Source organism: Arachis ipaensis, chromosome B01 (genome assembly GCF_000816755.2).
Source record: "Arachis ipaensis cultivar K30076 chromosome B01, Araip1.1, whole genome shotgun sequence".
NCBI classification, from domain to species: domain Eukaryota; kingdom Viridiplantae; phylum Streptophyta; class Magnoliopsida; order Fabales; family Fabaceae; genus Arachis; species Arachis ipaensis.
Genome location: NC_029785.2, coordinates 40,865,832 through 40,877,469, shown reverse-complemented (window position 1 = coordinate 40,877,469; position 11,638 = coordinate 40,865,832). Strand labels below are relative to the sequence as shown.

At 36.5% G+C, this 11,638-nt stretch overlaps 1 protein-coding gene across 1 annotated transcript; it reads right to left on the bottom strand.

Annotated features, from left to right (window-relative positions):
• Positions 5,246–10,916, bottom strand: LOC107605997 (protein FAR1-RELATED SEQUENCE 5-like). Its single transcript, XM_016307959.1, has 7 exons — positions 10,803–10,916; positions 8,861–8,905; positions 7,995–8,740; positions 7,546–7,906; positions 7,400–7,463; positions 7,025–7,252; positions 5,246–5,553 (listed from the first exon to the last, which is right to left on the bottom strand). The coding sequence occupies exons 1-7, from the start codon at positions 10,914–10,916 to the stop codon at positions 5,246–5,248; spliced, it is 1,866 nt and encodes a 621-aa protein (XP_016163445.1).

Here is an 11,638-nt window from a genome sequence, read left to right as displayed (position 1 = left end):
TAGTTGAAACAAATTTTGAAAAGATAAGAAGTTAGGAAGTTAGAAAAGATATTTTGAAATCAAATTTTTTTGAAAAAGATAAGATAAGAAGATATTTTTGAAAAGATATGATTGAAATTAGTTTTGAAAAAGATTTGATTTTTGAAAAAGATAAGATTTTTAAATTGAAAATTTGATTTGACTCATAAGAAATAATTGAATTTTAAAATTTTTTGAAAAAGTCAAATCTAATTTTCGAACTTTTGAGAGAGAAAAAGGGAAAGATAATTTTTTTTTGAATTTTGAATTTTTAATGATGAGGGAGAAAAACACTAAAATGATGCAATGCATGAAGTTTTTAGATCAAAACAATGAATGCATGCAAGAATGCTATGAATGTCAAGATGAACACCAAGAACACTTTGAATGTCAAGATGAACACCAAGAACATATTTTTGAAAAATTTTTAATGCAAGAAAAACATGCAAGACACCAAACTTAGAAATCTTTCATGTTTAGACTCTATGGATGCAAAAATGCACATGAAAAACAAGAAAAGATGCAAAACAAGAAAACATCAAGATCAAACAAGAAGACTTACCAAGAACAACTTGAAGATCATGAAGAACACCATGAATGCATGAATTTTTCGAAAAATGCAAGATGAATATGCAATTGACACCAAACTTTCAACTTGTCTCAAGACTCAAACAAGAAACATGAAATATTTTTGATTTTTATGATTTTATGATTTTTTTGTATTTTCTTTTAATCTTTTTCGAAAATCATTTTGAAAAAGAAAAATAAGGATTTCAAAATTTTTAATATGAATTCCAGGAATCTTATGCTCTTTAGTCTAAAGCTCCAATCAAAGGGTCAGGCATGTCTTAATAGCCAGCCAAGCTTTAGTATGTAACTCAGACATGACATGCCTAACATGCCCTACAGAGGAATTAGACATGGCTTTACAGCCAGCCAGGCTTCAACATGCTTCATGAAACACTAGAATTCATTCTTAAAAAATTTGAAGAAAAAAATATTTTTGAAAACATTTTTATTTTAAAATTTTTTTTGAAAACAAAGGAGAAAATTTTGAAAGATTTTTGAAAAATTTTTGAAAATAAAACAAAAAGAAAATTACCTAATCTGAGCAACAAGATGAACCGTCAGTTGTCCAAACTCGAACAATCCCCAGCAACGGCGCCAAAAACTTGGTGCATGAAATTGTGATCTTTGGTAATGGCTCCAAAGGCTTGGTGCTCTAATCTCAATTCATAATTTGTCACAACTTCGATACAACTAACCAGCAAGTGCATTGGGTCGTCCAAGTAATAAACCTTACGTGAGTAAGGGTCGATCCCACGGAGATTGTTGGTATGAAGCAAGCTATGGTCACCTTGTAAATCTCAGTCAGGCAGATATAAAATAATTATGGAGTTTTCGAAAAAGGATAATATAATAAGGATAGAAATACTTATGTAAATCATTGGTGAGAATTTCAGATAAGCGCATAGAGATGCTTTCGTTCCTCTGAACCTCTGCTTTCCTGCTGTCTTCTTCCAATCAGTCTTACTCCTTTCTATGACTGGCTTTTTTGTAAGGATGTCACCGGTGCCAATGGCTACTTTCAATCCTCTCGGGAAAATGGTCCAAATGCTCTGTCACAGCACGGCTAATCGTCTGGAGGCATCACCCTTGTCGATGGTTGCATCCTATTCCTCTCTGTGAAAATGGTCCGATATAAATCCACTTCCGGGGCCCACTTGGTGTGTGCTTGGGCTGAGCTTGAAGTCTACACATGGAGAGGTCATTCTTGGAGTTTAACGCCAGCTTTTGTGCCATTTTGGGCGTTGAACTCCACTTTGCAACTTGTTTCTGGCGCTGGACGCCAGAATTGGGCAGAGAGCTGGTATTGAACGCCAGTTTGCATTGTCTAAACTTGGGCAAATTATGAACTATTATATATTTCTGGAAAGCCCTGGATGTCTACTTTCCAACGCAATTAGAAGCGCGCCATTTTGAGTTCTGTAGCTCCAGAAAATCCATTTTGAGTGCAGGGAGGTCAGAATCCAACAGCATCAGCAGTCCTTTTTCAATCTCTGAATCTGATTTTTGCTCAAGTCCCTCAATTTCAGCCAGAAAATACCTGAAATCATAGAAAAACACACAAACTCATAGTAAAGTCCAGAAATGTGAATTTAACATAAAAACTAATGAAAACATCCCTAAAAGTAGCCAGATTCTACTAAAAACATACTAAAAACAATGCCAAAAAGCGTATAAATTATCTGCTCATCAAACACTTCTCTTGATAGCCACAAAACTTTGGCTTCATATGAGGGTAGACCACACCTAGTGCTATCAAGGGAGGATATGTGCACACTGAGACCACGTGCATGGCTAAATAACAGTGTATGTAACGAAAAATCATGTTTCTGCAGTTTGTTTGTTGCTCACGCGTTGTCGACATTGATGAGTTTACAAATCAGTTATGTAGGTTGTACACTGGATGTGTTGCGCATTCAATGATTCAGGTATCAAAAGATTCACGCGTGACTTTTATTGCGTGTGTCCGGGGATTCTGGTAAGGAAACGTCAATATTAATCATTTATTTACAGTACAGTTTATGAACTTTTGATAATTCGTACTTGTACAGGAAATGGTTTTGGTCCCAAAGAATCTGGAAAACTATCATGATGGACCGAATCCAACGTATGTCGGATTGGGCCAAAACTTTGGTACTGATACTAGATATTTCGACAAGGAAATCGCTTCAAATAGAAATTGGGTACGTATGTTTGCAGTGCAATAACTTACTATAATCGTAGCACTATCACAAAAGATATTTGTTTTTCTTTGAAAATGCAAGTAATATACCTAGTTACAATGGTTGGTTGTGCAGTGGTTTTTCCCTGTATGTATCACCCGTCACTGGTGGGTGTATGCATTTGATGTATCCGGGAAAAAGCTGTTTGTACTGGATAGCATATACAGTAAACCTGATATAGCACGGAGCATGCTAGATTCATATGCGGTACCTCACCAGCTCATCCCTATTAAGCTCTATTTAACCGTTCTTGTAGTATTCCGTTTAAGTTTAGTTGTTTGTGTCTTAGGCGAGGATCATTGAAGACATTGCACATGTGGCCATCCCAACTTATAGGCCCACACAAAAGGCCTGCCTTGCACTTATGCCTCTGTGCCAATTCAGCCAAATGGGTGATTCTTCCCTCCAAGATCTCGCAATGTATTAATTGTTAAGTTACATTGGGTTGTTCCACTAATAAAATTGCATTTTTTCTGTTCGCTTAGATTTGACTGTGGTGTGTATACAATAAAATACATGGAGTACTGGACCGAAGACAAGAAACTAAATGACTGGGAATATGTGAGCTCGCTAACCTATATACCTTATTACCATATTTTGTATTCACATGTCAATGTCTGTACCGATAAGCATTTCTTTAACATTGATTTTATTGTAGGACGTCGTCAAGTTATACAGGCTGGAAATAATATTGGACATCATCCTATGTCACAAGAATATATCCATTGGAGCTGCCTTGAATGCCCTTGACAGCCGTGCTCGACCTCCTGTGCGCCGCAACCAACCAAGGAACAAACGTATGGAGGTTAGAACTCCATTCACAACTCCTGATACAAAGAGCATACTTCGGCGGGTTGGAGGAAAGCCGAAGAAAAAGTCCACCAAAAGGATCTAACATATGGGAAGATGAAGACTCCAGATAATGTCCTTGTTTACATGTGGAGGAAATATCCTCACATCCTATGCTATATTTTGTTGGGACTAGACAAATTACTTGTCTTCAATGGGACTATTTATTTTGGATTGTTAGGTTATTTATAGGTAGTTGCACTATAGACCTTGACAAACTTTATTGGTTAATTCAACGATAATGCATTTCATATTTATATGGATTTTGTCTTTTGCACTTTGGTTTGGGATAATTTTGTGCACATGCTCGACAACTAATGCATTCTTTAAGTGTAATTGTTGTCAATGAATACACCTGTTGAGGTTCCTACAAGTCTCTGGATGTCTCTACTTATCTTAGTCATGCATTGTTACTCACATTTTGCACGCAGGTGACTGAAAACAGAATTATGTTCTGGTGGAGGTGTAAATTCTAATTTATGTGTCTGTTTTAGCCGTGGATTGTTACATGTGGCTTTTCACAGATCTGTCACCCAGTACATTTTTTTACCAATGTTTTGGTTTGGATGTTGTTTAAATTCAGACGTGTCTTCTCTGGGAGAGGTGTTTTCTGCTGTGACTTGTTGCTAGTGGCTAGATATGGATGTGTCTTTTTCAAGAAGTGTCCTCTAGCAGTGACTTTTTACGAGGTGTCTTTATAAGGATGTGTCTTTTTCCAGGAAGTGTCTTTATATGTGACTTTCTAGGATATGTCTTTGTAGGGATGTGTCTTCTACGTGATGTGTCTTTTACGAATGTGTCTTCATAGGGATGTGTCTTGTTCCAGGAAGTGTCTTCTAGATGTGACTTTCTAGGAAATGTCTCCATAGGGATGTGTCTTCTACGATATGTGTCTTCTACGAGATGTGTCTTTTACGAATGTGTCTTTAGTGTATTCTGATAGATGTGTCTTCTGTGATTATGACTTTAAATTAGGTGTATTCATATGGATGTGTCTTCTGCGAGATGTGTCTTACGTGTTTGTTAATCAATATCACATAACCTTCAATGCTTAGCAAATTTTATAACAAACTTGTCAGGAGTTAACAATATTAATCAATGAACATAACCTCAATAAATAATGATATATTGTTGTTAACATTGTTTATTTATTTAACAACCTGAATAAATTGGCAATGATTAGAGTAAAAAGGTTACTCTTAATAAAGGGATATCTCCATACAAATCTATAATAAAAAATCTTTTAAGTAGGCCGAAATGAGTTTAACAACGACAAGAACCCGCGATGTTCCTATGATTCATTCGCTCTCCTAGCAGAACAACCCACTACATCTTGATTCAATGCTTGATGAACATCCTAAAGATAACAAACATGCATAGACAAAGAGTGAATAACACTAACAACTTTATCCATTTAGTCAAGTTATCAAGTGGTTTGAAACTATGGAAAAAGGAAACGCATACCAGCGGGTGGATGCTTCTTCTTTCTTCGCATAGAGTTCTTGATTGAGGCGTCGAGTTCAGATCCAAGCCTCTTCATTCTCGGCCGACCCTTCATTGAAACCTTTGAAGGACCTTGGATGTCAGATTCACCAAGAAGGGGGGTCGCCCTGTGTGACCGTGCTATTTTGTGAACTTGGAACACGCCTGGACACCAAGTTCGCACGACAATCAAGCAACTTTGACCTTAACTGATCAAGACCCGAATGTAACATGGCCGCTTCTTCTTCACATGTCACAAAATCTTGTGCTACATTGTAGAAGTGTGAACACAGTCGTCTAAATAAGTTGTGACTTTCGTCTGATCGCTTCTCGTCATGGCTGCTCTTGATGAAAGTGTGTTTTCGCTGTACATTCTTGCTCCATCGAGGGATAACATAGTAAGATGGTACTGTGTCTACTCCATAATAAAACAACACAGCAAGACAGTGGCAACAAATAATACTTCTTGAGCCAAACATGTTGCATTCGTGGTGCACGAAATTGTGATCTCTGGTAATGGCTCCAAAACCTTGGTGCTCTAATCTCAATTTATAATTTGTCACAACTTCGATACAACTAACCAGCAAGTGCACTGGGTCGTCCAAGTAATAAGGGCATCACCGTTGTCAATGGCTACATCCCATCCTCTTGTGAAAATGGTCCAAATGCTCTGTCACGGCACGGCTAATCATCTGAGGTTCCCGATCATACTGGAATAGGATTTACTATCCTTTTGCGTCTGTCACTACGCCCAACACTCACATGATGATGAGCGTCACATAATCATCACATTCATCATGTTCTTGGGTGCGAATGGATATCTTAGAAGCGGAATAAGTTGAATTGAATAGAAAGACAGTAGTACTTTGCATTAATCTTTGAAGAACAGCAGAGCTCCACACCTTAATCTATGGAGTGTAGAAACTCTACCGTTGAAAATACATAAGTGAAAGGTTCAGGCATGGCCGAGAGGCCAGCCCTCAAACGTGATCTAAGATAGCATACAACTGATCAAAGATATCTTATACAATAGTAAAATGTCCTATTTATAATAAACTAGCTACTAGGGTTTACAGAAGTAAGTAATTGATGCATAAATCCACTTTTGGGGCCCACTTGGTGTGTGCTTGGGCTGAGCTTGAAGTCTACACGTGGAGAGATCATTCTTGGAGTTGGACGCCACCTTTTGTGCCATTTTGGGCGTTGAACTCCACTTTGCAACTTGTTTCTGGCGCTAGACGCCAGAATTGGGCAGAGATCTGGCGTTGAACGCCAGTTTGCGTCGTCTAAACTTGGGCAAAGTATGGACTACTATACATTGCTGGAAAGCCCTGGATGTCTACTTTCCAACGGCAATTGGAAGAGCGCCAGTTTGAGTTATGTAGCTCCAGAAAATCTATTTTGAGTGTAGGGAGGTCAGAATCCAACAGCATCAGCAGTCCTTCTTCAACCTCTGAATCTGATTTTTGCTCAAGTCCCTCAATTTCAGTCAGAAAATACCTGAAATCACAGAAAAACACACAAACTCATAGTAAAATCCAGAAATGTGAATTTAACATAAAAACTAATGAAAACATCCCTAAAAGTAACTAGATTCTACTAAAAACATACTAAAAACAATGCCAAAAAGCGTATAAATTATCCGCTCATCAATTCGCACCGAACCTTGTGTGTCTTGGGGTCAAACTAAACACTGTACTTGCAAGATCTAGGCTCCCCATACAATAGGTATTGCTAATTCACAGTCACCCGAAACAAATCACCCTCTTGAGTGACCCCACGGACTAAACAATCCCCTCTTTTACTGAATTCATGTTGGACTTTTCTAAACTTAGAGGTTGTGTACTCATGCTGAAATTGTCTTTCAATTGTAGAGCTCGATGAACATGGGACAACTCCTTTAGAGTCTGCAGCATCATCCTCCAGTTCTTTTTGCTCTTTGTTCCCAAGCACATTGTCATACTCATGCACGAACTGAACCACTCCACTTTTACAATGCAGGTAACCACCGAAAAAGGCGTGCATACTCTCACTCCGTTGGGTACTTCTCATACCAGCCCAAAATTCACCTTGGAAATATATTAGAACCCACATTCGACGATCTTCGTAAAGGTCTACAAAACCAAAACATACATATCAAATCGGGAATCATCATCATGAATAAATAGCTACATCACAGTACACCACTAAAGACTTAGTGAACCAACTATACATCGACGTCTCAAATAAAAATATTCTGTAAAAGTATCCAAATAGGTTACCAATCATCCGATGACAACGGGGGCTGAAATCGAGTAAAGTAAAAACCGAACCTTCCAAACATACCTACCATCCAAAAATAATACAAGAGCACAATAAAGCACAAACCTAATAGCCATTTATTTTTGTGTAGGTTAAACTCGTTAACGAATGGACACCAATCTTTCTCAAAAGACTCTTCAGAACGGGCATTCCAAACAGTGCCATGCATTTTATCATCTATTTCCCTGTATTTAGCATATCCTCCGAGCTTATGTGGTATCTTCTTCATTATGTGCCATATACACCATCGGTGTCTAGTATTTGGGAAGACATTCTTAATTGCGCCAAATATGGATTTACACTGGTCCGTGATGATGGCCTGTGGGGGATTTTCCATGCAATTTAACCAGTTTTTAAAGACCCACTCAAAGCTAGGAATTTCCTCATTACCCAACAAAGCACATCCGAGTAGTGTGGACTTGCCGTGATGGTTGACACCAACGAAAGATGCAAACGGAAGTCCATGCCTGTAATAAAGACAGCCAAAAATTACTAAATCACAATATTGTTGGAAAAATTTAAACCCTTATAATGGAGACAAAAACATAAACATACTTGTTCCTTCTGTACATTGTATCAAACGATACCACATCTCCAAAATATTCATATGATGCCCTGCATCTTGCATCTACCCATATCACACTCTTAAACTTGTTAGTTTCGTCCACGTCAACTGCATAGAAGAAATTCGGGTTAATATCTCTCATTCGCATGAAATATATAATCATTTCCTTCACATCTTCGTTTACATCAGCACAGTGCAAATTCCTCGTTATGTAGTTCCTAACATCCTTTTCTGAGTAACCCAACTTTGATGACCCACCAACCTCGTTCGCCAGTGCGAGATAAGTCTTGTTAGGCCGTATGCCAGCCTCATCATTGTTCTGAATCACACACTTAGCATGCATGGTCAGTTTCCTGTACTCACTATAATGCACAGCTTGCTCGGCAGAACACGCGTGGGTGTACTTCAATTCTAATTTGGTCACCAGCCAATTATCATTATGCCTATCAAGCATCACGTACATCCTTGCTTTGCACCCAACTGTTGTTATTCTCTTTACCCGCATTGCTGCCTTCACTCGAGACTCCCGATAACCTTCACGATTACAGTGTATCGATTGATTAATAGGTACCTTTAATTCCTTCCTGGTCTTGTCAAAGTTTGTATTCCTAATCCTCGTCACAAACCCAACTTTCTTTGCATAATTAGAATAGAACTCTTGTGCTCGCTGTAACGAATTAAATCTCAATCCTACGTACGAGATTTCCTCCATTGGAATTCCAGTGTGATCCGGGACCTGCAAATCCATTCAGAAAACGCATCATTCAACACAAACCACATCAATCTAAACAATTTTCAATATGTCACTAATTTTGCGAGAAGAATAAAATATATTTGACACCTCATTATTGCTTACCGTAGCATCATCCTTTTTCTGAATAGCGTCTTCAGATTCTTTTCCCTAAAATCGATAAACAAGGACATATCACCAAACAAGATATACATCGACCATTCAACACTTATAAAAACTTTGCCAACAAACAGAAAATACCTACTAATTGACAACCCAAACTAAACTGGTATAAAAAATTACTATCGGTGATCAAAACCATAAAAAAAAAAAAAAAAACTCAAAGCTGGAAACATCATCTCCATATGCTAAACTAAGAAATCATAAAACACAATTCATGCAATAAAGTGTATCCCTGCTAACTTTTAATAATACCTACTAATGGACAAACCAAACTAAACTGGTATAAAAAATTACTATGTTTTTCTTGTAATAAACATATTAACCTACCATGAACAACACACATTAAGCAAATTAAACTGAGAAAAAAATAAGAGTAAATGATGCTAAAATGAACAAGACACATCTAAGGATTAGTTGGTGTACTCCCAAATAAAAAATATAGAGCTAGAAAAATACAAATTTAATTTGCTAATATAAAGCTCATTTAACCATTTTTAAAACCGCAAATATCTAATAAAAAACACATAGATCTCAATGCATTGCTCAAAATATATAGTCATTCTCAACTGAATTTATTGCTATGTGTATCACAAGAAAACTCACTACAAGACACATTCAGTCAATATGAAAAAGTCACATTAAGCAAATTAAGTTGAAAAAAAAAACACATAGTATTGCTAAAAATAAACAAGAAAGACTATGTATGCTTAAAATATACACTCATTCTCAACTTAAATATGTGGCTCCATGTATCACAAGAAATGAAAAAGTCTAGGGGGTCAGCAATTTTATCAAATTCTGGCCAGCATGTAACCATCAAAGAAGAGTGAGCCATTGGATAAAATCTCACATTAATCTCACACCATTAAAAGCCTCATTGATGGCTATTTGATGGCTATAAATTCCAAAAGTTGCTGGCCCCCTAGCATTCCACACAAGAAAATTCACCAAAAGACACATTAACCTACCATGAACAACACACATTAAGCAAAATAAACTGAGAAAAAAAATAAGAGTGAATGATACTAAAATGAACAAGACACATGCAAGGATAAGTTGGTGTATTCCCAAATAAAAATTATAGAGCCAAAAAATACAAATTAAATTTGCTAATATAAAGCTCATTTAACCATTCCTAAAACCGCAAATATCTAATAAAAAATACATGGATCTCAATGCATTGCTCAAAATATATTGTCATTCTCAACTGAATTTATTGCTATGTGTATCACAAGAAAATTCACTATAAGACACATTAAGTCACTATGAAAAAGTCACATTAAGCAAATTAAGTTGAAAAAAATACAGAGTATTGCTAAAAATAAACAAGAAAGACTATGTATGCTTAAAATATACACTCATTCTCAACTTAAATATATGGCTCCATGTATCACAAGAAAATTCACCAAAAGACACATTAACCTATCATGAACAACACACATTCAGCAAATTAAACTGAGAAAAAAAATATGAGTGAATGATCTAAAATGAGCAAGACACATGAAAGGATAAGTTGGTGTACTCCCAAATAAAAATTATAAAGCCAAAAAATACAAATTCAATTTGCTAATATAAAGCTCATTTAACCATTCCTAAAACCGCAAATATCTAATAAAAAACACATAGATCTCAATGCATTGCTCAAAATATATTGTCATTCTCAGCTGAATTTATTGCTATGTATATCACAAGAAAACTCACTACAAGACACATTAAGTCACTATGAAAAAGTCACATTAAGCAAATTAAGTTGAAAAAAAAACATAGAAAAAATAAACAAGACACATCTGAATCCCTGTTAATAACTCATGATTTAAAACATTAAAAAAAGATTGCTGGAAGGCCTAAGCAAAGACGCTACTAAAAGAAGAATTACCTATTCTACATGTGGTGTGTCATCTTCACTCAAACACAGAACATTAACGTCGGTGGAATTAGAATCCTCCCTCATGTCATAAGCACTGCCGTACAATGCTTCTTCAAAAATTGGTGTATCCATGGACATATTGTGATGCACTCGCCTTCAACGCAGACACATACACCGAAAATCGGTGCTCGAGGAAGGGTCTGTGTCGCAAATGAAAAGGCTATTGCAGATTCTTATTGATGTTACTAAAATCAGGACGGAGATATTACCTGGTATAGTTCACGGCACAACGGTTTCGCGACATCACCATACACGCACGTCGCATCTATCTTCCACGAGGCTGTTGGTGTATCTAATTGGAATCGGGGGGAGAGACAGTCATTGGTGGACTGGGCACGGCGGCATCCCGGTGACTGAAAATTTTGGCTAATTGTACGAGAGAGACGTTCGGCGATGGTTTCTTAGAAAAGAGGTTGCGTGAAAGGGTTGGGATATTGGGTTTCTCTAGTTTGAGGTTAATCTAATCCACGTTTACCATTTCCTTACTTTTTCAAAATATTTTTCATGGACCCCACATTAAATCTAATTTAGCCATATAAATTTATTTTAATTTTTTTTAATTTGTGTTGGTAATAATTGGCAGACTCTCTTTTGGTAACATATACTTTTTCTATCTTATATTATCTTTTTTGATATGTTATGTTTGTAATGTTGGTTTTACTTAACAATAAAAATTGTAACTTACTGGACTCATTTCAATTCTTTTGATTTGCAATTTTTTTCTTTCTTTCTTTGCATGATCATTTTAATTTTTTATTAAAAAAAAATTATTATCGTGTTCTATCTTTTTGATG

Coding starts and splice junctions, on each gene's coding strand:
- LOC107605997 (XM_016307959.1), bottom strand. CDS start 10,916: ATGGATACACCAATTTTTGAAGAAGCATTGTACGGCAGTGCTTATGAC. Junction 8,741..8,860: donor AGAAAAAGGATGATGCTACG/GTAAGCAATAAT, acceptor ATGGATTTGCAG/GTCCCGGATCACACTGGAAT. Junction 7,907..7,994: donor ACAATGTACAGAAGGAACAA/GTATGTTTATGT, acceptor TCTTTATTACAG/GCATGGACTTCCGTTTGCAT.